We start from the raw sequence: 27620 nt of genomic DNA on the forward strand, positions 1-27620 counted from the left end.
TGGCCCCCAGATCATGGTGGGGAGCATTAGCAGAGGTTTGGGGAGGCTAAGCCTTTATTACACATGCCCCATGCTGCCTACTGTGGGGTTTCTTGCACCTGCCTCTGAGGCATAGGTGTTGGTGCTGGGGGTGCTGCTGCACCCCCTGGTTTGAAGTAGCAACAACCCAAATACATGGTTTCCACCTTTAGCACCGTCCACTATAAAAATTGTTCCAGCACCACTTCTCTGAGGCATCTGGTGCCAGCCACTCCCAGAGACAGGCTACTGGACTAGATGGACCATGGGTCTGATCCAGTCTGGTGGTTCCTATCTTCCTATGTCTGTGTAGCAGAAAAGTTCCTTTCCCCTCCCCCCACACCCCTTACAGCTTGTTCTGACCCTGATCCAATCCTCAGCAGGAAGGGGACAAAGCAAAGATGGGACTGGCTTGTGCTCACAGCATGTTAGTGTTTTATTCGCACAAATGATCAGATAGAAAGTGTTACTGAGGTAGACTTCAGTCTATCGTATGGGGGTGTCCCCCAGGGAATTGACAGGCAAGTGTAAAGAAATATGGGAGTGAAGACAGATTAAGGTCATTTCCAAACTGGGCAAGAGCACAAACCCTTTAAGGAACCAGCAGGTAATGTGTGACTGGCTTGCAGCTGGAAGGACAGTTGGCCCATACTATACCTAACAATTGCAGCCCCCAACTGGCCTGCTCGGGACACGGCTGAGCCAAGTACTCACTAGGCTTGGTGGGAATTCACACACGGGCTCCCCCCAGAGGAGTAGGAATTCACACCAGCTCTAAACTCATAACAACCCACTAGAAGCCCAACACTACCTTTAAACACTACCTTTAAAATTAGAGTTGTCCTTCACAGGAGCACAGGTGTATCAGTGCCAGGCCTTGGGCACCATGATATCGGTACCAGCCCATGGGCATTGGCTTGTTACTGAAGGGCTGCTCCCGTGTGCTGGTGTTCCGAGATGAGCACTGGTGCTACATACACTGTTAGTTATTGGAGCTGTGCACACCAGTTTGTTGCTGTGGGTTTGCGTGTGATCACTAAGCAGTGCTCCCTGGTTTGTTTTGGTAGGATTGTGTCTGAGCACTGGGGCTGCTGCCACTGATATTTTTAAGAGCAAAGGAGGCAAGAATTCATTTAGAATTAAACAATTCATAGCAGGAGGGCGAAATAGAGCCCTCCCTTTCCACAGGCCTCCGACCATTCCCAGCACCAGGTTAAGAGCTATTGAATGAAGTGGGAAGGGAGCAGATCATTCTTTCAGGGCGTGGTGGGGGGGATGGTTAGTCAGTTGCCTGGAAAAGGCTTTTCCTTGTATCTGCAGCCAGTAGACACAGGCCCATGGCCCGTGCCTGCCCTCTATATTGCTGTCAGAAAATCAAAGGGGTTCATTGGGAAGAGCCAGAGCTGAGGAGGTGAATCCCCTCTGTTGGCTTTGTGAGTCCTGGTGATACACCAACCCTTCTTGCTGTGGTGGCAGCAGCGCCCACAGCCTTCAGCTACAGTCAAGTTGAGCTCCCAGTCCAAAGTGAATCCCAAGGAGCTGTGCCCTGACTGGAGCATCTGCCCACCCCGGACCCCTGTCAGGCGGCGAGGGCAGAACTTGGTTGCTTTTGGCCTGCGTGTCATGTTCGCTGCTGGCTGCTCCGGATATTAAGAAACATTCCCTGCTTGGAACCATACACGTGCTGTGTCATCGCTACTTCCCAGAGCCCCCCGCACCCACCTCCCTCCCCAGGGGGTAATCTAGAAAGCAAAGGACTATCGGGTTCTGGCCTGCCTCTGTGGCCAGCTGGGGCTCTCCCTGTGGGGAATGGACTCGCTCTTTGGGTCTGTTGGGCCTTAGCTGCAGGGAGCACCAACAGATCTGGTTACTCTATTTACACAAGCCAGCCAAGGAGCCCGGTGCTTTGCCTCCCCACCCCGAACAGCTGCGCCCTACGGGGTGTGCAGCATGGAATGCTTCTGCCGGAACGCTTCCAAGAACGAGAAAACCCCCCGCTTCCGAGAGCTGGCGCGGCTGCCGTTTTTCTGCAGGGAGTGGCCCGTGGAAGGGAACGGGCACCCTGGGGAGTCCACGGATGCCGTCCTCTTCATCTTAAGCACCGAGCGTGAGCTGCCCTTCGGCCTTAGCCGTGAGGTGGAGGCTACCAGACACTTCTGGTACTGCACCTGTGAGAGAATGGGAGCAGCGGGTCAGAGTGTTGCAGAGACTAGACCACAAAGTGCACTCTGCCTCAACAAGAGCCCAGCAAGCAGAGAAGGGTCGTTGTCATCCCTGTACAGTGGGTAAAGTGAGTCACAGAGCAATTAGGTAGTTTTTCAAAGGCAGCTGGCAGAGCTAAAGATAGAACCCAGGAGTCCTGACTCAATCTGCCCCTTCATCTAATCGCTAGACTCCACTCCCTCCTAGAGCTGGGAATGGAACCCAGGAACCCTGTCTCCGCCCCTTCCTCTATCCACTAGAACCGCTCCCTTCCCATGCGTACAAATTGGCTCTGCATTTCATGTGTGCATCATAGTTCTCAGCAAGCTCTCCAGTCGGACAATACCAGCAAAAGGGCATCTTCAATTCCCCCTACTCTGACCACTAGACCCCACTCCCCACAGAGTCCTCTCCCACCCTGCTCCCCCAGCTCTGAGTCACCCAAATCCGCCCTGCCTCTAGTCAATCTCCTAGTTTGTGAGATGCTGATGGCACCTTCTCTCTAGATGTCCAGAGCTCCTCAGCTTAGAAGGGTTTTCCCTGGGAGCAGCCCCTTTCCTTGTACTCGCCAGGCCACTGATGTAGATTGGACACAGTTTCCTAGTCACTGTCTCCACACCATTCATGATTCTATAGACCTCTGTCATAGCTCCCATTAAGCACCTCTTATCCAAGTAGAACAGGCCCACTCTTTTCAATCTCTTCTCATACAGAAGCTGTTCCATACCCCTCATCATTTTTGTTGCCCTTCTCTATACTTTTTCCAATGCTAACAGATTTCTTTTTCAGACATCTGTGTCAGATGTGAAAAATGAAAACCCCTCCCCCATCTACCCTCACACTAACCCCTCCAGACCCTGCCCCACCTCCATCTACCCCCACACTAAATCCCTCCAGACCCTGCCCCACCTCCATCTACCCCCACACTAACCCCTCAGACCCTGCCCCATCTCCATCTACCCCCACACTAACCCCTCAGCCCCTGCCCCACCTCCATCTGTCCCCACACTAACCCCCCCCCCCCAGACTATGCTCCATCCCTGACCTCTAAACACTGTTTTCTACAGGGACTGTGGGTGCTCCCTTGGGTGGCCAAAGCCTGGCTGGGAGGAGGCTGGGCATGTTGTTTGGCCCCAAAGCATCCAGGTGCCTCCCTGGCCTCAAGGCCTGAGGGGGCAGCTGAGCAAGTCGACCCCCTCCAAACACCAAGGTGAGAGGCGAGGGCTCTGACAGGGTTTGGCTCCAGAGGACATGTTGCCCCAGGTGAGGGAAGACAGCAGCGCGTCTCCCGCCCTGCCTGGACCCTGCTGCAGACATGTACCGGCAGGACCCGCATGCTGTGCAGTTCTTTGAAAGCACCACGTACTTGTTAAGACTTATCAGTGATGCCCACACCTCTAGGGACCGAGGTGGCTCAGGGGGCTTGTTAGACCAGAGCCCACCCCCGCTGCCAAGGCAAGACAGAGCCCCTCATGAGGATGGCTCAGAGGTGAAACATCCCAAAGGCCAGGGTGGGAAAAAGAGCCTGCAATGCCGGCCCACAGCAGGTGGGTTCAGAGCTGTCCCATTCTATAGGTCTCAGTAGAGAGCAAGGACTGACTGGATCATGGACACCCCCCCCCCCTGTGCAGGGCAGGGCTGAGGGAAAGCAGCCCACGCAGTCCCTTTCTGGGGCTAGATGGAAGGTGTCAGGCTCTAGGGCCCTCAGTCCAGCACCTTTCACCACAGGGAGTTCCCCTGCGGGTGGGGTGGAGCACACTCACCATGCATGCAGCCTGCACAGCCTCTGAGATGGTGCCGGCGTCCGGCTCACACCAGAAGGCCGTGCACTGGAAATGCTGCTGCCCCATGTCTACGATGAGAGCAAACGTGTGAGCGTCCTTCCCAACCCCGATGAAGGTCACGTAGCGGACCTGGCACTCAAAGATGTGGGCGTCTTCCTCACCAGCCTCAAAGGAACACACACGAGAGCAGTCACTAGACTCAAGCAGAGAGGAAACGACCCTGCCTCAGGGTTACCCCAGTGTCCTTGAGAGGGATCTAAAGAACCACAGCAGAAAAGACCCAGCATGTCCCAGCTAGGCCATCCCCTGGACCTAGGGCTTTGTCCCCAGGGCTCAAGCAATGGAGCTTCCACCCTGTACACGGGGAAGCGACTCCATGGCCTGATGGATAATGAGCCTTCTCCAGCCACCACCCTACGTTCCCTTGGTTTCATTTCACCTTATTTTCTCTCAGAGCCTCCTACATTATTCCTCTTCCTCCTGGTGCCTACACCCTACGCATCCTTGCAAACTCCTGCAGGAGTGCAGCCCAGCTGGCCTATTCACTGCTCGAGTTGGAAATACTCCTCCCAGGCCCTCACTGTGTCTGCCGCTGGCTGAGCTTCTCTCTCTGCCCAAAGCCTGTGCTCACTGTCCCTTCAGGACAATTGACAGCAGCTATGTGGAGCACCAGACAAACCTCAGAGCAGCCCATGAGCTGGCGGCGCTGAACTCCTTTCAGCCAGCTCAGAGCCCTGAGCACTGCTGGCATTGCCTAGCAGCATTAACGAGTGAGTGAGTGGCTTGGAACCACAGCCCGAGGGCTGGTGAGAGGACATTGGCAACAGAGTCAGTAGGACCTGTTCTCTGGTTGCATTTGCCAGAGGTGTGTACCCAGGTGGGCTCCAGGGCAGTGGGGGCTGCAGTGAGAAACCCCCAAACCCACCCTAGAGCCCATTCCACTGGATGCATGGGGGCTTCAGCGAGTGAGCCCCCTGTATTCCAGAGGCAACCACTCGGTGGGCACCCGTCAGCAGCAGGAGAGGGGTGGTGTGCCCTGTGGCAGAGCCCCCAGAAGGCCAAGCATGTGGAGTGTTACCTCTGCCTGGTGCACCGTCATCACCGAGTCTGACACGCTGATAAGGGAGGGGGTCCACTGCTCACGGCCTTGGCTGCTCATCAGGGTCTCAATGGCCTCGTTCAGTATGTCCATCCCTGGGGAGATAAGCAGAGGGGATGGACCACACCCTCCGCTCCTGGCACAACAAAGCCAGTTACCACTCACCCATCAGGCTCTTCTGAAGCCATCAACCTACAGGACTCAGCAGGGCTGTGCTGCCCAGAGGGAAATGCAAGGGTGGGAGTGCTCTACACTGCCAGTGTCCGGCGGGGTGGGGAGAGATAGGGGGCTACAGGCAGTTTCATCCAGCCAGAGGGGTGAAGGGAGGGGTGCACAAGCAGCTCCTTCAGCTGGGGTGAGACATAGGCAGCACATGCTAGAGACTGGCAGGAGATGCCAGCAAATCCTGCAGAGGTTGCAAGTTCCATGGTGACAGGGCAGCGTCACTGGTGCAGAAGCCAGTGGAGACACTGAATGGGGAGATTCCCTGGGGACCAGGGGCAGGAAGCAACACAACAGGGCATAGAGGCAGCAGCAGTGCCCCAGACCAGCCCTGAGTGCTGCACAACACAGATTCCTCGGTGCCACCCCTCAGGCCAGCCCACAGCACAGCCAAGCCTCACTGTTCCCCCTCCCCACCCCCCCGGCCGGCCCACAGCACAGCCAGGCCTCAGTGCTCCCCGCCCCACACCAACCCTCCAGGGTTTTTTGACCGGAACGCCTTGTCGAAAAGGGACCCTGGCGGCTCTGGTCAGCACTGCTGACCGAGCTGTTAAAAATCTGGTCAGCAGCACAGTGGGACTAAGGCAGGCTCCCTGCCTGCCCTGGCTCCGCACGGCTCCCAGAAGCAGCTACCATGTCCAGCTTTGAAGCACAAAGGCAGCCACTGAGGCAGCACATAGAGCCCCCTGGCCTCTCCGCCTAAGAGCCAGAGGAGGGACATGCCGGCCACTTCTGGGAGCCGCCTGAGGTAAGCGCCACCCAGCTGGAGCCAGCACCCCAAACCCCTTCCCACACCCCAGCCTCCTGCTCCAGGTCAGAAGGCCCTCCTTCACCCTAACTCCCTCCCGGAGCCCGTACTCCACACCGCAACCCCCTGCCCCAGCCTTGAGCCCCTTCCCACACCCAAACTCCCTCCAAGAGGCCCCACCCCACACCCCCTCCCGCACCCCCAGCTCTGAGCCCCCTCCTGTACTCTGAACCCCTCAGCCCCAGCCTGGAGCCCCCTCCTGCACCCTGAACCTCTCATTTCTGGCCCCACCCCAGAGCCCATACCCCCCGCTGGAGCCCTCACCCCTCTCCCACACCCTTGCCCCAGCCTGGTGAAAGTGAGTGAGGGTAGGGGAGAGTGAGCGACGGGGGAGGGTGGGGGGGTGGAGTGAGTGGGAGTGGGGCCTTTGGGAAGTGGCAGGGCAGGGGCAGGGCAAGGGTGTTCGCGTTTTGGGCAATTAAAAATTTGGCAACCCCCAGGCCGGCCCACAGCACATCCAGGCCTCAGTGCCCCCGCCCAGGCCTGCAGCCCAGCACAGACACCTGCTCCCACCACCCCGCAGTGTGCCATACACCACCAAAGCTGGCTCTGCAGCGCAGCATGGACACTCATGCTCTGGCCTGGCACGCCCCAGGGAGGACTATACGCCCCGCAGCGACGCCCATGGGACAATGTAATGATGCCTTCCTGCTGCAGGGGGACACAGCTAAGCCCCGTACCTGAGCAAGGACTTGCCCTGAGCCACAATTTTCTAGGTTGGGATGGCAGCTCTTCCCAGGCTGGGTTCCCAGACCAGGGCACGCCCCCCCCCCCACACACACACGCACTCCTCAGAGCTGCAGAGCCTCCTGCAGTGCTGGGGTTGACTGGCTGGGATGAGGCAGGATTGCTTTTGGGGTGAGGGGAAGACCCTGCATCCTAAGGACACTGGGAAATCCCTTTTCTTAGCAAAGCCTTGAGAGAAGGGAAGAGCATGGCCAAGCACCCCCACCACTCCCAGTTGGCACCCACCAGCCACCTTGGCAGCCAGCCCAGCAGTGCTGACTGAGCCATAGACAGGGACCGGTCCTCTGCCCACAGAGATGGCCCCTCCAGGGCAGGGCAGACACACGATGGCAGGAAGGTGAGATGCGCTGCCTCAACGGCACTAGACTCCCAGGGGCTGGGCGCAGTAGCAGGCCCAAAGGCTAGTTCTGCAGCCTGGCTGGGCTTTTCAGGAGCTCTCAGTGCTGGCTTAACTCTGCTCCCATTGAGGCCAGTGGCTGTTCGGCCACCCACAGCATTCAGTGGGTGTGGCATTCCCCCCGCCCTCCTTCAGTATGCAGCAGCCCATATGATGTAACAGCATAGGGACTGCAGCAAGAGCTTCCCCCAGAGCTACTCACCCATGGCTTTGGGCACCGGTAGGCTGCCGATATACAGGGCTTCATACTTCTGGATAGACTGCCTCACGGCGTCCAGAATATCAACTGCCAGAGACAAGAGCAAGCCAGAGCAAGTTCTCCTCCAGCTCCTCACCACCTTGAACAAAGCCCACCTCTTTGCCGAGGGGTGGGGGCTTCATTGTATTACCCCCAGGCAAACGCTGACCTGACGGCTGCCTAGCTACAGGATGCCTGTTTGTGTCTCAGGCACGGGTGACATGGATTTCCCCACCTAGCACCAGTCGCTTGGCTTCGGAGCTTACAGGACAGCGAGAGCAGGAGATGAGCCATTCTCCTGGGGTACAGCCCTCCACCACCCTGGGATTGGTTCTGTGCATGTGGGGTTGTTTCCTTCTCTTGAAGATGCTCTAGGAGCTCCCCTGCCTTGAGCACAGCCCCACAGGCTCCGAGCACAGCCCAGGGCACACCTTAAGCCTTTCTGTCAAAGACAGGTTGTGTTGCTAGATCTCCCACCACCACCCTGCTTATGACAACAGGCTGCCATGGGTACAATGGGGCAGGCCTTGGTGGGAGAGAGAGAGTGAGCCCCATCCTCTGGCATACAGCCCTATCTATAAATTGGTGGGGGGGCATCAGTTTGAGAGCTGATATCTCAGCCCCTTTCAGGGCTAGAAAGGAGCACACTGTACCCGTGGGCAGGGAGTTCCCAGCTGTCCCATGGGACAAGGTGATGGTTTCTATCCCTGGTGGGCCAGGAAGTATCAAATCTTGACCCTGTCACTCATGCAGATGTTTGCGTTAGGGGAAAGGAAGGACCATTTGTGGGCAAAGTCTTTAGCAGAGGTTTCAAAATGGGAGCTGTGCAGAGTGCGCAGGGGGTGGCAATGCTGACAGTAGGCATGGGGAAGATGATCAGTGGGCAGAGTGCAGGTGATGGGGTCTCGTCTGGCACTTGTTCCCCCAGGTGGCGTGGGAGGCATGTGCACACGGTGGAGGGATGAGGGGAATGCCCTGGAGTACCTTGCAGCGGTAAGTTGTCTGGCGAGATGGGCTGCAGCGTGACGGATCGAGTGAGGCTGTTGCTGACCACTGCCCGCTCAGCCATAATCTGCACAGCACAGAGAAGCACCATCACACAGAGACTTTCCACAGGCCTCTGCTCTCAGATCCCAGCTGGTGGGACTCAGGCCCTGGGAGGTCACGCAGGAACGACCCTGCTGGGTAGCAGGATAGTACCAGGGAAAATGAGTGTGGCTGTCTATGGCCTGATGGCTTTGGCTAGAGCCCTAGCCTGGGACTCAGGAGACCTGTATGCTAGTCCTAGATCTGCTGGTGACCTTCGGCAAGTCTCTGTGACTTGGTTTCCGCATCATCCCTTTGAAACACACTGTATAGGAGCTAGCTATTACTCTCATTAGCACTTGTATAGCTCAGGAAGGGAGAGCTGTTTCATCAGGTGGGGAAACTGAGGCACACAGGGGAGCAATGATCTGTCTGAGGCTACAAAGCAAGTCTGTTGCAGAGCAGGGATTGGCACTCAGACCTTACTGACTCCCAGCCTTGCGCTTCACCCACAGTGCTCATCAATGCCCTGGCCATTGTCTCAGCTCCCCAGGGCCAGGCTGGACGGTCCCCATTGGATCAGGGAACGACTCCTGTTGGTCCTGCCTCACGCTGTTCCCAAGCATGAATGCTGCTCTGGGAGGCCTCCCAACAGCCTGAGGCTTGGGGCATGTCCGGTTCTGAGACACCTGCCTGCAGAAGGGGAACCTGGCTCCTAGCCCAGGAGAAGCCTGATCTAAAGGAGTGAAGGGGCATGTGAGGTCAGGACTCCCTGCTGACAGCTCAGCTGAGGGGGCCAGGCTGGGACAGGCCCAGGCATGCTGGGCAGCTTGTCCCCAGGAGCATACCTTGGAGCACATCTCATGCAGGGCCTTGGCGATGGCTTTGGCAGGCACGTTGCAGTGGAAGACGTGGCATTTCAGCATGCATGTGTCCTTGTCACTGGCCACAAAAGCAAAATCCCTGCAAGGAGAGGAGAGGTGGGTGAGCAGGAGGTTGGGGGTGGGGAGCCGGCCCCGCCCAGGGAAGCCGAGTTACATTACCTGTCCCTGCAGCCGGCGTGGCAGCGTGTGGAGAGAGAAAAGGAGTCAGCAGTTAATGCACTGATTCCTGTGTGGCAGCAGCAAGCCGGGACATGCACCTCAATGCACCCCTCACCAACACCTTTCCTGGGGACCCCGCTGGGAGGGGAGGAAAGGCCCACTGCAGAGAACCAGCAGCAGTACCAGGCAATGCCCTGTGTCCCAGCAGGTACAGTGCAAGGGAGCCATGCCAGCCCTGGGCTGCAGTGCCCTGTGTTGTGCTATGCGCAGCACTGCCCTATTGCTGGGGTGACACCACATCCTGGCACCAGACCCTAAGGGATCACAGAGCAGTTTGGAATGCCCCTGGAGGCTGAATTACAGGACCCAGGGCAGTCCTGCCCACATGCCAGGGAGGGTGCCTTCTGTACCAGGGTGGTGAGGGCTCCCCCAGAGCAAGCTCTGGCAGCCCCCCACCGCCTCGGCCACTCACCTGCCATTGTTGCAGCCCACCCCCCAGACACGGATGTTGATGATGGGCTGGCAGTGGATCAGGCTATGATCCAGAGGGTCCAGCAAGCTCATTGTGTCCTTCTTCAGAATCATCACCATGTTCTGGCCCTGAAAGGAGAGAGCAGGGGTGCTCAGAGCACAGCTCTCCCCTTTCCCTCCCCAGGCTGTCCAGCTCCCTCTCCCACCCATGCCAGAGGGGTGGCCAGAGGCAGGTGGAGATGGGACACCCTCTCCCCCGCCAGGAGCTTTGAGGGCTCCCCCAGCATGCAGTGTTTGGGGAGGGCAGTGCCCCAGGCTGCATGCCTGTGTCTGAGATCAGGATGGACGGGCTGGCTGGGGGCACATGGGAAGTGACTCTCACCCTCTGGTCAGTGATCCTGAGGCAGAGTCGCGGCTGCCACTGAGACGGCAGGAGATCCCCGTGGAGAGTCACTAGCCAGGCTTGATGGAAGCCAGGACTCTGGGGTCAGTGTCCTGACACTTGTGAGCAGATCCGCGCTCCTCCCAGGAACCTGTGGCACCCAGCAGTCTCTGGCCCATGCCAGGAAATGGACTCACCTCACCCCAGCTGCTCGCAGGGTCCCGACCCTCACACTTGCTCTGCGAGAGCTGCTGGATGCAGTTATTCACCGCGATGCTGCTCTTGCCTGGGGCCAGGTCCTCCTCCGGGATCTCCACCCAGCCCAGGGAGCGCACAACGAAGCACTGAAGGGGGAGACCCAGGGGGGTCACACTTAGCAACAGCCCAGACCCCCCACCAGCTCCTCCTCATTGAGCCTGACAGAGCCACAACCAATATAGTGACCCAGTCTGGGGAGAGGGCTAATCAACACAGTATGAACAGCTTCTGCCAGGGCAACCCGCTGGGGGCACCGCCAAGCTGTGCCATGCCAGCCTCCCAGGACTCTGACCATCAATCAACTGGGCCCAGGGCCCCAGCTACCCAGCTACTAGCACCATCCTGTGCCCATGGAGGTTCCGCTGAGTGCAGGGGACTGGACTAGATGACCTCTCGAAGTCCCTTTCCAGTCCTATGATGCTATGAAGCCAGCAGTGCACACGGGTGAGAATTCAGAGCCCCACCCACTCTCTGTCTGTTCCCAGGGCTCAGTCACAGCCAGCAAGGGAGCCATGAGATCATGCTGAGTATTGAAATGTGCCTCAGCCCAGCTGCACCAACAGCCCCCAGGGTCCAAACCTCTCCACTAGATCACCCCAAGCCCCTGTCCCAGCCCCGAGCCCCCTCCCATACCCTAACTCCCTTCCAGAGCCTTCACCAAATGGTCCCTCAGTGACGGTACCTTGGAGCCAGGCTCTGTGCCGCTGGGAGGGAACTCCTCCCCATGCCACGGTATGGAGGTCCTGCAAAGGAAGGCACGGCATTAGCCATGGCAATGAGCAGGGCATGGCGGGGAGCAGCAGCAGGAGCCCAGCCGGCTAAGGGCCTCTGCCATCCTCCCCAGAGCAGCGAGGGCATCGTGTCTGACCCTGCCTGGGCCAGGAGGCATTGCTCACTTGCCCTGGCCTGGCCTGGTGGGTGCTCACTGGGGTGGGGTTTCTTGATAGAGACCCCTCACTAGGAACTGGACCCAGGCCTACCAGCTGCTTCCACACAGGCCACCAAACAGCCATGAGTTGGGGCCAGGGCCCTCTAGTCACAGGGCCCCTCCTTCCCATTTCCCCATCAGTCCCTGTGATCCCACAGTGAAGAGAACCAGCCCTTTGCTCCCCGGGCAGCACCAACAAACAGGGCTCTCCCAGAAGGGGTGTGAGCATGTGCCCACAGAACCCTGACCCCAGGATCTGGAATCCACCTCCACCTGCTGTGACATGGGCCCTACTTCATGATCCGATGCAGCGACAACACAAGCTCTTGGCCCCACTGCCCTTGGGATCAGGGTGAACCCTCTCCTCTCCCCCTCCCCCAAGCTTTGTGCCCAGCCCCACCTCTGGGATCAGGGCAAGTTCTCTCTCTCCTGAGACACTGTCTGGCTTGGGAAGATGTTGGCTGCTCCTGACCCAAACAGTGTGACATGCCCCCATTTACTATTGTGAAGGGCACATGATAAAAGGGAGTATAATCCCGGCATTCTCCAGCATGCCAAGCAGGGACGTGGCATTTGCCATAACAAATCAGGCCATGCCAGCCCACCTAGCACAGCATCCTGCCGCTTGCAGTGGCTGGTACTTGACTCTTCTGAGGAAGTGATAAACAAGAGACACCCCACAAGGCACCTGGCCCAATGTGCAATGCTGCTCAGGTGAGGAGGGGGGTTCCCTCCTGACCCGTTGGCCAGGGCCCTGAAGTATGAGCTTTGATTCCCCTTACTTAGCTGCCTAGACAGATGTTGGCAGTAAGAGAGTTTCTCCATGTGCAGATTTACTGGCACATGACTGCAAGTTAAGCCAGTGGATTTGGGGGCTGCCCATGCGAAGGCATTGCCTCCCAGAGCAGAGAGGGTAAGTCCTGCTCTTCAGAGCTGGGGCAGGGGGGGCAGGATGGTTTAATTCATCCCTGGATGCCACATGGCCAGAAAGCCAGGGACAAACTGGGAAGTTTAGAGAGGAGACCCATAAGCGCTAATGGGGCTGGAGAGAGTGGCTGAGGAGAAGGGGTTCCCTGCATGCCAGGTGCAGAGCAGTGACTATGTGGGGACAGACACCTGACGCCATGGAGAAGGAGGGTGTGATGAAGTGGGACTGTTCTTAATGTTTCCTCTGAATCCTGTAGGGGAGCCTCAGTTTCCCTATGCATTTCTTAAGTCCCTAGGTGGTGGGATAAGGGGGTGTAATTGTTGCAGAGCAAAGGGCCAGTGTACATAAATGGCCGATACTCTGTCTCCTGGCAACTGATGGCCTGGGCCCTTCCCCCCCTGCAAGGTGAGAGCTAAAGGGTTGGAGAACAAAGGAATCAGGTGACCTCCTGGCCCAGGAAAGGGACAAAGCCCAGAGGAGGAGGGGCTGGAGAGAGTTTCAGTTTGGGGCTGGCTGGGGACGTGGAGTGAAGTGCAGACATGGTTGTCTGGCTCACTGTCCCTCAAAATGGACCCGGCTGAGGGGTCCTGCTCTCTGTACCGACAAGCTCTGTTTTAGACTGTGTTCCTGTCATCTAATAAACCTCTGTTTTACTTGCTGGCTAAGAGTCATGTCTGACTGCGAAGTTGGGGTGCAGGACGCTCTGGCTTCCCCAGGACCCCGCCTGGGCGGACTCGCTGTGGGAAGTGCACGGAGGGGCAGAGGATGCTGAATGCTCTGAGGTCAGACCCAGGAAGGTGGAAGCCATGTGAGCTTCTTGCCCTGGAGACAGTCTGCTCACAGAGAGGAGACTTCACTAGAGTCCTGACTGGCTTCATAGGGAGTAGTTCCAGAGCATCGCCCGGGGACTCCATGAGGATTAAGCGTGGAACTAAGAGGAATGGGATGAAATTAAGAGGAAAATATAGTTTGATTGTCAGGAAACGGCTTCCTGATCATGAGGCACCCTAGGCTGTGGATTTGCCTCCTCAGGGAAGGAGGGGGACCCAGCACTTGGGATGAAAGCTAGGCTGAGTCAAACCCTAGAGGCAGTGATGAGCTGGCAAAATCTTAACAATGGATTCCCTCCTGGTCATTGCCCACCCCTGCCCCCCGGGACTCCTGCCCCATCCAAACCCCTGCGTTCCTTGACGCCCCCCCCAGGACCCTTGCCCCATCCACCCCCCTCCCCTGTCCCCTGACTGCCCCCAGAAGCGGGTAGGAGGGTCCCATGGGCCAGGTGGGGAGTCCCGGAGGTGCTTACCTGGGGCAGCTCCCAGGAAGCATCTGGCAGGTTCCTCTGGCTTCTAGGGGTGGGGGAGAGTAATTGGGAGGGGGAGCAGGGGGAGCGGCCGCTCTCCCCACTGATCACATCAAAAGTGGTACCTTAGGCGCCGACTCACTGCGTGCTTCGGGGCTGGAGCACCCACGGGGAAAATTTGGCAGCTCCCCAACCCACGCCCAGCCCCAGCTCACCTCAACTCCACTCTGCCTCCTCCCCTGAATGCGCCGCCCCGCTCTGCTTCTCTGCCCCCTCCCCCGGCTTCCCGCAAATCAGCTGTTCGGCGGGAAGCCTGGGAGGGCTGAGAAGCAGGCAGCGGCTTCCCGCTCAGGCCGAGGGAGGAGGAGATGAGCTGGGGCAGGGAGCGGTTCCCCTGTGCACCCCTCCACCCCCGGGTTACCTGCTGCGGTGCGGGCAGTCCTCCTCGCGCCCCCGCCCCAGCTCACCTCCGCCTCCCTGGGCCTTAGTGGAAAGCCGCCACCTGCTTCTCAGCCTGCCCCAGTGTCCCACGCGAACAGCTGATTCGCGGGAAGCCTGGGGGGGGCGGAGAAGCAGGATGGGGCAGCGCGTTCAGGGGAGGAGGCGGAGGCAGAGCAGAGGTGAGCTGGGGCCGGAGGTGGGGTGGGGAGCTGCCGGTGGGGGCTCTGCACCCACCAAATTTTCCTCTTGGGTGCTCCAGGGCTGCACCAATGGAGTCGGCGCCTAAGGCGCCACTTTTGGCCAGTTAAATTTAGAAGCCCTTTCAAAACCAGTTTTCCCTCGTGGAACAACCGGTTCTAAAAGGGCTTCTAAATTTAACAACCATTTCTAGCAAACCGGTGCGAACCGGCTCCAGCTCACCACTGCCTAGAGGTAGGGATTAACCCAGGGAGGTGAACACAACAAGATGCCAGTGACTTCTCTCCCATGGGGTTTGTCCTAACCAGGCATGCTTTGGCAAGGTAACCTGTGCGGCGAGCCCTACCTTCTGGGCAATGATGCCACCAGACTGGGGACAGGTCTCTCCTCAGACACAAGCTTTACTGCGGCTGCCGGCAGATCCTGAGCAGAGACAGGAGAAGAGACTTGTGAGAAGGCCACCAGAGAGCACAAGGAGCTTGTGTGCAGATGAGTGTTCCTGGTGGGTGCAAGGCCCCCTGTTTACACAGCCCTGCTTAGCCCTGGCCATCTCCCCTCCCAGGGTGACCAGAGGTGACTGATCTAATCTCATTCCTCCCACACAGAACTGGCAGTACTAAGACTAAAGCCGACGTTCTCCTGGCATTCTGTACCGTTTCCTGCAACACAGCTTCTCTGCTAGCCGCCAGGCTCCCTCCCAGGCTAGAAGTGCATGATGGCCGTTGCCACTGCGTGGTGCCCGTGGGCACATGCCAGTAGTAGGTCCCTGAGGAGTCATGAATTTTCCTCCATCCTGAGGGAAGGTCGGGCTCTGTCTCCAGATTCTGGTCACTCCACAGGTTATCTAGGAACACAGAAAGTATCAGGCAGCTGGTGTCAGGGTTGGTGGAGCAACTTTAATCCCAAAGGATCCCAATGCACTTTACAGATACTGCACTGTCCCTTTGCCCAGGGCTGAAATGCAGCCACCTCTGGGGTGGGACACAACACTTGTTTACCAGCAATCCTACATGATAGTTTAGGACCGGAAAGATATTACAGCGCATTCAGCTGGGAACCTTGCCAGAATGCAGTTATTCACACTGGAATTTGGCCAGGACACCGAGGCAAACACTCCAGCTCTTTAAGGGCCAGGAGGCCTGGGGCCAGCCAGCCCTGTTCACTTTATCAGCCCCAGCTGGAAGGGGTCAGGTGTGTTCTATAAGAAATGGGGGATAGCTCAGCTGGAGTGGGGAGAGGGGTTCCTGCAGTAGCCCCTGGAGCTGGAGAGAGGCAAAGAGGGAAAGGCCCTGTGTGGGCAAAGGAACTGCTGTTGGGTTTAATGTCTGCCCAAGTTTTACATTTGAAGACTAGAACTGTGCGTGGAAAGAGACTCTGGACAAGGCCGTGAGTCCCACAGGCCAGCATCTCTCCCGCGGCACTGAATGCGGCCAAGTGATCGGCCCCGGGAACTGAGGCAGCAGCAGTTAGCCTGGAGCCAGACCAGGTAAGGCGTTCCTGCTGCAGGATCCCTATGACTCAAGCAATCAGGATCTGTCCTCGATCACAGAAATGCAGGGCTGGAAAGGACCTGGAGAGGTCATCAAGTCCAGCCCCTGTGTTGAGGCAGGACACCAAGCTGGAATGCAGCACCTCCAGCACCCCTAGAACCATTCTGAGGCACCAGTTCAGTAGGAACTCAGAGGGAAGGGTGCTGCCTCTAGAATACAAACAGCTGCGCATTATTAATAAGGCACCAGGTGAACAAATTAAAAGGACACCATCCCTGGTCTGAAAAGCTGACAGGCTCTGTAGGGGCATAAGCTGACAAAACAGCGTGGAAAGAGAAATAGGGGACAAGGGCATGAGGTAGTTCAGGGGTGCTGCACCTTGTTTGCTTTGTATAGATGTGGTGTCACATTAACTGCTATGTGCATGTCTTATGCAGTGTTGGTATAACCGTGTCAGTCCCAAGGTATTAGAGAGACAAGGAGGGTGAGATAATAGCTTTTATTGGACCAGTTTCTGGGTGAGAGAGACAAGCTTTCATGTGCATGTCTTGTGGGTGCATCATCTGTGTGTCCAACACACACGGCTGAGTGTACAGGGAGGGTCAAGGTAATTTTGTTTCCTAACTCCATGGCATCAATCCAGTTCACTTCCTCTTTCTACAGTCTAGACTCCTGGTGAATTTCAGCCAGGGCTGAGTCCTGATCCAGCTGTGATGGGGGAAGCCCCCTGGTTGTGGTGGAGCTGTCACACTCCCAGAGAGTGGGGAGAGCATGAGGAAAGAGGGTCACTCCTGAACCTCCTCGTATGAAGTCCATTGGTTCATACTTAGATGGAAAAGTTCGCGTCACAAAGGGGTGAGCTCAAGGACTGCATCAATGGCCCGGAAACCTGGGATGGGAGGGCCCAGTGCTGAAGCGCCCCACGCACCGAACTCCCTCTGAAGTCCCTAGTGGCTCTGAACACAGAGGACTTCCAGGATCACATTCTGAAATGCTAACTGCGCTTGGAGCTCTTCCCCCTGGAGCTCCATCCAACTGTCACTGTAACAGCTGCTCGTCTTCATCTGCATTCTCCCAGCAACTTACATCCCAACGCACTTTGCACACACTATCCACGCAGCCCCACTGAAATGCAGCCAGCTCTGGGGTGGAGGGCGCAGGTGGCACCTAACGGCACATAACAGCAATTTCTCATTCTTTCGAGAAGTACCTTTAGATCTGCAGCACACAGAACCCTGGGTTCTGAGCACTCATCCAAAGGAAGTGCTGGACTTCTTATCCCGAGAAGGAGAAAGGGCTGGACTGACCCCTCTGGGAGTGGCAGGGAGCCTGGGGGTATGTCTGCACAGCAAAAAAAAGCCCCATGTCTGTGAGTGTCAGAGCCCCGGAAAACTGGTTTGGGCTTAGGGTGCTCACGCTGCAGAGCTAAAATAGCAGTGTAGACATTTGGGTTTGGGCTAGACCCCAGGCTCTGAAACCCAGCAAGTGGGAGGGTCTCAGAGGCTGGGCTCCAGCCCAACCCCATTCCCCAAACAGCCATGCTGCTATTTTTAGTCCTGCAGTGCATGCCCCAGTCAGTTCCCCTGGGCTCTGAGACTGGCTGCTGCAAGGTTTTCTGCTGTGTAGACACACGCTCAGTGTTTAAAGCCTGGTGTCACACCTCCAAGCCAGGTCTACACTACACACTTACTTCGGTACAACTACATCTCTCAGGGGTGTGAGTTATCCTGTCAGCTTAAGAGTCTTCACCAGAAGTGCTACAGCGGCACAGCTGCACTGATTCAAGTTTGTAGTGTAGACTTGCCCTGAGCCATCCCCTGGGGCCAGCTATAGCAAAGGGCCAGACCATTCTACATCTCCATTTTCAGATACTTCTCCAAATCCCTTTGGGGCTCAGACAGCTCATCCTTCTTTCTGAGCCTAGAGAAAAAGCCACCTTGCCACTCCAGAGGCATCCAAGCAGGAGAGGAACGCACTCTTCATGGCTTCAACCCCAACAAGCCAGTTGTGAGGGAATACACCCCCGTATTCCCAGCCTACCCACTATTGAAATAATCTTTGTACAACGTATGCCTGGTAAGGTATCCTTTGAAAACTCCTCATTTGCTGGTAAAATATGTGTGGCAACATTACATGAGAATTTATACGATTCCCCTATATGGTGCGATTAACACACATTCCAAAACACACAGCCCTGTGCAAATGGAAGCTGGCAAACAGCTGTCCTAAACAAAGGAATGTGCGCTCTGCTTAATTTGCATGTAAGCTGTAAACGAAGTCATCAAGCAGGAAGGGAAGACAAAGGAAATTCAAACAGGTGAAAAAACCAGCAGGGAGCATCCTTGCACATGGACTCTGGCTCCTGGTTCTCAGCTGGAACCTCCGTTACCAAGTGGAGCTGCATGTGCACAAGACACTCGCTAGCCTAGCTAAGTAAGGACACAGCAAGCACAGCCTGCCAGAAATACACATGCCCGCTGCAGGGATTAGTGCAGTTATCTGAATGAATGAGGATTCCATAGCTCCGTCACTGAATCCGTGCATTGATTCACAGGCAGGCGGGATCCTACAGACACAGAAGCACGGGCCCATCCGAACCTCTGTACAATGCTGGGGATCGTTTTGTTCAGTGCAGTGATGGGACTAGGGACTGTAACAACATGCCTGACCATGAGGCTCTCAAAGCACTTTTACGACTCTGGGCCACCCTACAACTCTCCTGGAAATGGGGTGAGCATCTGTCCCATTTTACAGATGGGGAGACAGCAAGATGCTCAAGATCACGGAGCAAATAAACCATAGAATCCAGGAGTCCTGACTTGCAACCTCCCCTGCTCTATCCACTGGCCCACACTCTCTCCTGCAATGAGCATGTGTGGCTATTACAGTGGCATCAAGACAGCAGAAAGGCTGTGGCTGGAGACACTCAAAAGCCAGGAAATTCAGCATGATGCCCTGGCACATACAGGTGGAGTTAAGCTGACATCTGTAATACCTCACTCTCTGTAGCCAAGTGACTGATTCCTGGAAGTTTTTGCAGGTTGCAATCTCTACCCCTAACACTGCATTAACCAATCCAGATTATTTATACCAACAGTCTCTTCAATGGAGTTGGATCACACAGCACTGGAGGGGCTTCCCAGACAGTCTGAGCTCCTCCTCCAAGGAGGGACCAGAGATTCAGCTCAGCCCAGCAGTCCTGAGGATCCTCCCAAAGCAAAGGAACCCAGGCTGCCAAAGCCACCTGCAGCTGGGAGCTGTAGGCTCAAACCCCAGCCTGAGCGCTAAAGGCAGTGATCTAATGACATTGCCACTCACTGGGGGCCTCAAGGCAGGGGTTGCACAGGTGAAGGGCTGGAGCTGGTTGTCCCCAGAGACACACTCAGCAAATGCACCACTAATTGGATGGAGCCAAAGCTAATTCATTCGCTGGAGCTGGCACTTTCCCCAGCACAGAAGTTTCAGCATCTCCTCTGCCAATGGCCATCTCAGGCACACAGGATCTGAGCCAAAGGCAGTCTCCAAAGCCTCCATTTACAGTGCAAGGGGCAATGCTAGCCCTGGAGCATCAATCCCCAGTACTGCCCAGCCAGAGAGCTCAGGCACACACAGGGAGAGATGCATTGCAAACCCAGTGCCACCAAGGCAAGACTGGCACAGTGCAGCAGGAGCACAATGTGCTGCAGTCAGGGCTCAGGTGGGACGGTGTGACATTCTATACCTTGGGGGGGTGTGCTGTAACCCCCATAGTCCTCATTTTCATATAATCGTGATCCTACATATAAAGCATGCCTTGTAAGGTATCAGGGGAAAGGTTATGACCTGCTGAAAGTCATTTCTCTATCCATATATGTGTATCATTCATGCATATGAAGTTATGAGAATTGTGTAGTATGGTGGTCCTAAAACATGCTGTAAGTTGTGGAAATCAGCCAGATATTAGCTCCCCAGAGGCAACAGCAAGGAAAGTAACGTCCAGGTGGGGTGTCAAACAACCCATCAACAGCCATTGTCCAGCAAAGGAGCTACAATGCAATGACCCACCTGCATGAGGCCACACCAGGGGAATTGCTCAACCTTGCTTGGAGAGACTCAGTAATGCTCACCTGACTCTGAAGAGTGGGGGGCAAAGCCAAGGGGGAGGAAAGGACATGATAAAAGGGTGAGATGTTTGCCATGCTCTTCCTCTCTCTTCCACCTACATCTACAGACACCACCACCAAGCAATTGAAGCGCAGATCAAAGGGGAGAGCCTGACTGAAGAGCAACCAGCCAGCCTATGGTGAGAAGCATGTAAGTTTGTAAGGACTTTAAAAGTGTTAAGATCAGCTTAGAACGTGTTTTGCTTTTATTTCATTTGATCAAATCTGACGTCTTATGCTTTGACTTATAATCACCTAAAATCTATCTTTATAGTTAAAAATGTGTTTGTTTATTCTACCTGAAGCAGTGAGTTTGGTTTGAAGTGTGTCAGAGGCTCCCCTTGGGATAACAAGCCTGGTACATATCAATTTCTTTGTTAAATTGATAAACTCATATAAGGTTGACGCATCCAGCAGGCATAACTGGACACTGCAAGACGGAGGTTCCTAGGGTTGTGTCTGGGACCAGAGATATTGGCTAGTGTCATTCGCTTGCAAGTAGCTGGGAGCAGCTTACATGCCAGAGGCTGTGTGTGAATGGCCCAGGAGTGGGGGTTCTCACAGCAGAGCAGGATAAGGCTGCCTCCCAGAGTCAAGGATTGGAGTGACCTAGCAGATCACCGGTCTGGATAACACCAGAGGGGAATGTCACAGATGGTCTTTCATCTCCGGGTGCAGATCACAAAACACAGTGCAGACAGTCTACAGGGACTACTGTGCCCCAGCTGCATGGCATCCCCTTGAGCCACCCTGGGGCACTAGTTCTGCTCCGACTCGGAGGGAAGACTGCTCCCTGCTGAGCACTAACACCATGTCCTGTAACACCTGCCACTGCCTTTCTCTCAGTCCCCCACCAATTACTGACCAGGCCCAGTGCTTTTCTGCTTCTGAGATGTGTTGAGCTCACTGGTCATGGTGGTGTGGCTACACATAGCCTCCGCGGGGGCAGGAGTGCGGGGGTCTAACTTGAGCCACACCAGCTGATGCTTTGGGGGGAGGAAGAGGAGAAAGAAAAGTAAAATGGAAATTATTGAGGATCTCGGAGGCCCTGAATGCCACATACCCACCCCACTTCAGAAGCAGGGGAATAGCTCAGTCCCTGGCCATCCTCAGAATGGACATGAATCAGAACCAGCCCGGCTCTTTCCTGTAGGAATCAAAGGTGCAGTATCTGTAACTGTATCTGTCCCCAGGAATACAGCTAAAAATAGCCAAAGGTCAGCATGCCCCTGCTGTGTTTATTATCCTGTTGAGATGCCCAACATGGGCAGAACAGAAGGTGAATAATCCATCAGCAGGCTCTAGCATACTCCGTGCCTGTGCTCTCCCCGGTGGCACAACTCGCCCAGGCAGCTGTGAGACACACTCTACTTAATCAGGTCCCACCATCAGTTGGACAGGCTCAGCCAGCTGCTGGTAGAAGCAGCCTGCACCCTTCACCCGGAAAGATTAATGCCCCAGCATAGAGCCTGCAGCAAAGCAGCCAGCTGCGGCCCAGCTCTTTCCTACCACCGGAGCCATCACGTTCACTGCCAGCCCCACAGCCTCTGTCACTGCCAAAGCCCTTCACTCAGGAGGCCAGGGAAGTGCCCAGACGGTGCCCAAGCATGGCCCACAATCTGCCACGAGCTCAAGGGCTACACTGCATGTATCTATCCCCAGGAGGGGTTGAGGGCCTGGTGGTGCTCTGAAAGGGGTGAAACATACGAGGAAGGCACAGGCCATTGGGGTCTGAACCAGAGAGAGTTTGTGCCTTATCCAAGCAGAGAGGACACCATGCCTCTCTCTACACAGCACTTGCAACACTGTGCTGGGAATATGGCATTGAGGCCGGGCTCCTCTGTGCCAGGAAGTCAGGGGCAAATTGGAGGGAACCAAGAAGAGCCACAAAATGGTCAGGGGGCTGGAGGGAAAGGCAAAAGCACTAATGGCCCTTTGTAGTCATGGCTCCCCTGATGTCACTGGGCATTGGGCCAGGCCCCAGATCTGCCAAGAAAACACTAAGAGGAGCCGCGGAGGAAACTGTTTGGTCTGGAGTTGAAATTAAGGCCTATGGACCTGAAACCTAATCCTCCGAACTGGAGCAGGTTCCCCACTGGGGCCAGGGCAGCTCTCCCAAGGGTGCATTCCCCAGGCATGGTTACATCCCGTCTGATCCTAACTGCTCAAACAATGGGACTCCCAGCCCCTCCCTGCCCCCCACCCCCACTTCACTGTCAGGAAATTGGTCCTGAGACTCAGCCTAGATTTTCCTTTTCATTCCCCCACAGCCACACCCTACTGGGGTTTGCCCTCCTCAATTGCACATGCCTCTCCTAGCCTAGAACTCAAATCACCATTGGCAGGAGCAGCACTTGCTGCCTGGACAAGCTACTCCCAGGAGGTCAGGTGCAATGACCCACCAGGTGCCCTGCAGAAGGGAAGGGCAAGCGAGTTTGTGTCCTTGCCCCTCAGCTTGTCTGAAATACCAGGCGACGGGGAGCCTCCCTCTCCTTGCTGAGGGGTGGGGCCATCCCAAAGGTTCAGCAGTGTGGGACTCACCAGCCTACACACACACACACACAAGCAAGCCTGGGGAAAGCTGCCACAACTGCAACAACAGTGTCCTGCTGCAGATCGCAGCAAGGAGGTGGGTTCCCAAGTGAGAACAGCAGTTTATGAAACAAGCCCACTGGCAGGGAGGCTTTGCCAACCACCAACGGGCAGGAATGGCACAACCCACACCACTTTATGCAGCAGAGAAGCCCGCCTCTAAAGGGCCAGCTGCTGCCCTGACCCCAGGCAGCTGTGGTCAGACCAGGTTCCTGGGCCACAGCATCACATCAAGGTTCCTTCTCACCCTGGGCTCTCAGCCATGTTCTCCCAGAGATCTCATTGGTTGGGTTGTTTGCAGAGGGTGCACACTGCTTGGTCCCCACCCCCAGGGAGCTGGCCTCACTTCTGACAGACTGGGGGTCCGTATTCTGCACCCCAGTGCCCAGAGGCCAGGAGTGCCAGGAGGGGGTGGGGTGCGCCCCATGTTTTCCCAGAAGGGGTTAACGTGGGCCAGAGGGGCTGCAAAGTGGAGGCCATTTAGGCTGATGGGAAAGCCCCAACTAAGGGAAGCTCACCTGTGCAGGAACAGACGGAGTTTCGAGAAAGCCAGGGAGCTGGGAGCAGAAAGGAGCCTGCAGGGAGGAGGGTACAGTCACTCTCCCTGAGACAAGGGGGAGAAAGGGATTTGCACCCAAGAGGAAGGGTTTGTGTTGTCTAGCAACCCAGGAGATTGGGGTTTGGTTCAAAGTGTGGAGAACATGAGGCTGGGATAGACAAGGTAGGAAGCACTCCAGGGGAGAGGCAGGAAGGTTTGTGCTAGTACAGACGTCTGCTGCTGGAGATAGGGTCCCTGGGTTGGGGCCCAGTGTAGGGAGCGGGCCTGCATTCCCCTGATCTAGTGGCACAGTCTAGGCTGTGAACTTGAAGACTGTCCAGAACCATCTGCTCTAGTCACGGTGGGCAGTGGGGTTAAGCACTGCCTGGGACAGTGTGGAAGATGTTGACAGTACTCTGGAAGGGAAGGACTTGGCCAAAGGGCTAGGCCCTGAAGATGAGGTGCAGCACCTCCCGAGGAGCAAGAGAAGGGCTGCAGCACGAGAGAGCGAGAGGGCAGGCCGAGGAACCGCAAGAAGAGGGCCTCAGGCTGGAAGAGCTAATGCCCAGAGCACCCAGGAGGAAGTGCCCCCTGTGAGTAGAGGCCCCCATGACAGGGATCTTGACACTGGCTTCGCAAGAGATAAGCTTTTTCCTGTCTTTCATTCAATGCATAGAGAGACTGTGCCCGGAGCCTGATCTCAGACAGCCCCTCCCAACTGCCCCAAGCCTCCTTCCTCCCATGCAGCACCAGGCTCTTGCAGCACTGGGAATAAGCACGGACACACCGACTCCTGAGACTGAGTGAAGAGGAAGCACCCTGCAGCCTAGCCAGCTGAGCTGCACTGTGGATCTTCATCCCTGCACAGGCCTCCACCTTCTGCAGTTGGGGCCCAATTTTGGGGACGTGGCATGCTCTCACCTCTCATTGGGACTTCAGGGAGAGTTGGGAGCACTCAGCATCTTACAAGATCAGGCCCTGGGAGATGCTCTCCATCGATAGCACTAGTGCATTTACCATACCCTGAAGCTGCCCCCTTTCCTGTATTAGGGGACTGTGGTCTTTCAGTGTTGGTGGGCATACACCATACTTGTCATTGATTCTACCCTCCAGCCAATGACTGCGACGGAAATCCCAGCCCAGAATTACGTGGCAGGATAATAACATTGATCCCAAAGACACTAAACTGCTATCAAATCCATGCCGACTCTGGGAATTTAATCAAAGGACAGCAGGCTTTGAGCATGGAGATTAATCTGGTCAGAATGGGCTACAGCTCCGCAAAGCCTCCCCCCAGCTCCAGCTTCTCCCCTCCACTGCTCAGTTCTCAGGGCCCAGGATGCATGTGAGGCTGGGAGAGATGGAGATAACTTTCCTTCAGGTGTTAAATGGCTACATATTGGGAAGAAGCAGCTGAAATCTTCCTGATCTCTGGAGGGGTAAAGGGAGCAGCTGGGCAGGATGCTTTGGGAAGTGACGTGGGAGTCGTTGCTTTAGCAACAAATTATCTTTAATACAAACCGTATTTGCTTATACAGTGTCACACATTTGGGGTGGCTGTCAGGCTGGCAAGGGATGCCCTGACATTCCCTGGAGGTAGACTTGTCTCTGTAGCCACAGATCAGGTGCAGTCCAGGCAGTGGCAGTGCCAGTTTTCCCCCACCTCCACCCAGTGCTGGAGTCCTAAAAAATAAGTGCCAAGCAGGGAGCAGAGGGGGAGTGGAGGGAGCTGGGAGGAAGATAAGGGCAGTGAGAGATCTGGAGGATGCCATGGGGAGCAGGGGATGACTTCCTGCAGAGCCCATCCTGTGCCCACCTCCCCCTACCTGTGCCCAGCTCCCTGTGGGGAGCTCTGCTGCCCAGGCAATCCCACTACCCAGCTCCCCATATCGCCCAGATCTAGCTCCGCGCTGGGCTCCTAGTAGCTCTGGGCCCCCACATTCCCCTGCCTGCTCCTGGCTGCAGTGTCCCCAGCTCTTTCCACACTAACACCTCTCCAAGCGCCTGCCAACAGGGCCCGGCACCTGCCGCTCAGAGGACACTCTGCAGCCAGTGAGAGAGGCTGCCTGGGACTGGCAGAAGTACTGTAACACTGTTCTAGCTCCGAGAATGGTGTTCTGGCGCATTCTGACACAACCTGAGCGCTGCCCCCACCCCTTCTCAGCCCAACGTGCCTCAGCCATGACTCTAGAGTGCAAAGGAGTGGGGTCTACAGGGCCTGTTCAGTCCTTGGCTTCTCCGCTGAGACGGGCAATGGTTTTGGTGATTTGGACACCTGCTTGCCGGGAAATGTATTGAAACCCACCAAATGCATTTCACTAAGGCCACCAGATGGCCACCAGCGGGTAACAACTTAGGGTCATTTGGAATTCCTTAGCGACGCTAACCTTTTAGAGAGGCACTTTCCTGATTCAGCATGCTGTTACTAATAATAGATGGTAACAGCATGGCCGCATGGCCAAAGCTGCCCAGCTGCAGGAAATCCCAGAGTAGGGACCTAAGGACAAGTGGGTCTTGTTTTTCAAAAGAGCAAGTGCATATGCAGGGGCCCTGGATTTGCTCGGGGCAGCCGAGTAGCCCCGGTGGGATCCAGGTAAACTAGGGTGTGGAAGTGCCCATAGTCATCAGAGAGATTCCTCTGCAAGAAGCATGAGCTCTCATGCCTGGCCTCACTCAGACTCTGTGTGCTTCCCAAAGAAACAAAGTGGGGGTAAAAGCTACAGGGCATTCCTGACTTCACCAGGAGTCTGGTGGTGGAGAAAAGTGCCAGGTTGCCATGCCAGGGGCCATTGGCCTCTGCTTGTCTACAGCACAGGGACAGCATGGGCAGTGGCACAGCAAGTGCCTCCCAATCCCCACCCGCAGGACCACCCATAGGAAGAAGAGGCAGCTCCAGTGTCTGGGGCCCAGTGGCCCCTCTGCTTCCACTCCCAACAAGGGGAACAGGTGTGGTGTGGACACTTGAACTGAGACACTCAGCTCATTTCATGCCAGCCAATCAGCCAGCAGGTGGGATGGCCACTGGGTACCCGGGGATGGACTGAGATAAAGGACCTTCACCCGACTCCCATCCTCCCCCAGCCAGTTCCCCACCACCCCCACCACCACTCGGGGGGGATTTGGAACCTGTTCCGTTTGCAGCGAACAGCTGCAGTTTGGCTTTCCACTCCCCGGAGCCAGCCAGCCCTTCCAGATTTGCCTTTTACTCCACACATGTTCCACATCAGGAAAGTTGAGTAAAATGAGGGGAAGGGATTATCCGGGCTGCTGTTCCTGGTGCTGGCAGGGCTGCGGGCCTGAGGTGCACGGGGAGAGGCTGGGCCGAGGATTTCCCAGTCCTCAGCGCAGCCCTCACAATTAACAAGTAAGAGATTGTTGTAGAGCCAAGCCCATGTCCGCGTTCAGCACCATGGAGAGCTGCCCGAGGCATGGCCCGGCCTGACCCAGCCAGCCTGCGGGAAGGATCCCGGGAGGAGGCAGAGCCGCCCCTGCATGGGGGGAAGGCAGGACGGCAAGAAGCAGCCGGCGGCCCATGCTCCGCGCAGAGAGCCCTTTGCAGACCGTCACCCCAGCAGGTGTCAGCCCGGTGACCAGCAACAGGTCTGCACCGAGCCAGGGACTCGCGCCCCCAGCGCCCGGCCCAGGGTAACGGGCTGGCGCTCTGCCCCTCCCCTGCACAGCGCAGGGGGCACGGCTCTCTCTCTGCCCGGCCACGGCCCCCTCCCTTCCCCGGGCATGGCCCCTTGCCAGGCCGGCCCCCGCCCTGCCCGGCCACGGTCCCCCCGGCTCTCACCGTCGCAGTTGACCAGGATGATGGCCAGCATGTAGTCCTTGCCCAGCATGGCCTCGGCGAGCCGGGCGCCCGGGGACGGGACGCGGCGAGCGGCGGCTGCAGGGCGAGCAGCGGGCTGGAGCGCGGGGCGGGGCTGGAGGAGGCTCCGGGCAGGGGAGGCGGGGCCGGGGGAGGGGGCTGGAGGGGAGGCGCATGGGGAGGGGCAGAAGGGAGGAGCAGTGGGTCCGTGGCGTGCCAGAGGCCCAGAGTCTCGGGGGGAGCCAGGCTAGAGGGGCTGGGGAGAATGTGGGGTGCGGGTCGAGGGGGCTCATTTGCCGGGGCAGGCCGCGGCTGCAGCCAGGCGAGCTGGTCAAAGGCGGCCACTCTGCGTAGTGTTCATCCAGGGTCACTGCAGCGGGGAGGCAGAGGCCTGGCCGGAGGGGCTGTGGCGCTTCCGGCCCTCATCTGAGACCCGGCTCCTCCGTCCGGGAAGGGAGCAGCTGGCCAGCTCTGTTCAGCAAGGATCCAGGTCCAAGGGGATCCTGGGGGTCCCACTGGCTCCCACACCCATCACCCTAGTATCTGTAATGGGACCC

The 27620-nt window shown here is 56.8% G+C and overlaps 1 protein-coding gene across 2 annotated transcripts; it reads right to left on the bottom strand.

Moving 5' to 3' along the window:
• Positions 1–400: 400 nt before the first annotated feature.
• Positions 401–27163, bottom strand: APBB3 (amyloid beta precursor protein binding family B member 3). 2 transcript variants are annotated; one of them, XM_007059163.4, is made up of 13 exons: positions 27046–27153; positions 15144–15334; positions 14837–14913; positions 11378–11438; positions 10635–10781; positions 10057–10184; positions 9585–9590; positions 9390–9504; positions 8500–8587; positions 7480–7563; positions 5083–5198; positions 3984–4169; positions 401–2186 (listed from the first exon to the last, which is right to left on the bottom strand). In XM_007059163.4, exons 1-13 carry the CDS (start codon positions 27092–27094, stop codon positions 1953–1955), a joined length of 1482 nt encoding a protein of 493 aa, XP_007059225.2. In that variant the 5' UTR covers positions 27095–27153; the 3' UTR covers positions 401–1952. The 2 variants fall into 2 exon arrangements, with proteins under 2 accessions (XP_007059225.2, XP_037762844.1); XM_037906916.2 differs by lacking the exon at positions 9585–9590 and having other exon boundaries at positions 27046–27163.
• Positions 27164–27620: the final 457 nt, after the last annotated feature.

Source organism: Chelonia mydas, chromosome 8 (assembly GCF_015237465.2).
Source record: "Chelonia mydas isolate rCheMyd1 chromosome 8, rCheMyd1.pri.v2, whole genome shotgun sequence".
In the NCBI taxonomy this organism is placed as follows: domain Eukaryota; kingdom Metazoa; phylum Chordata; order Testudines; family Cheloniidae; genus Chelonia; species Chelonia mydas.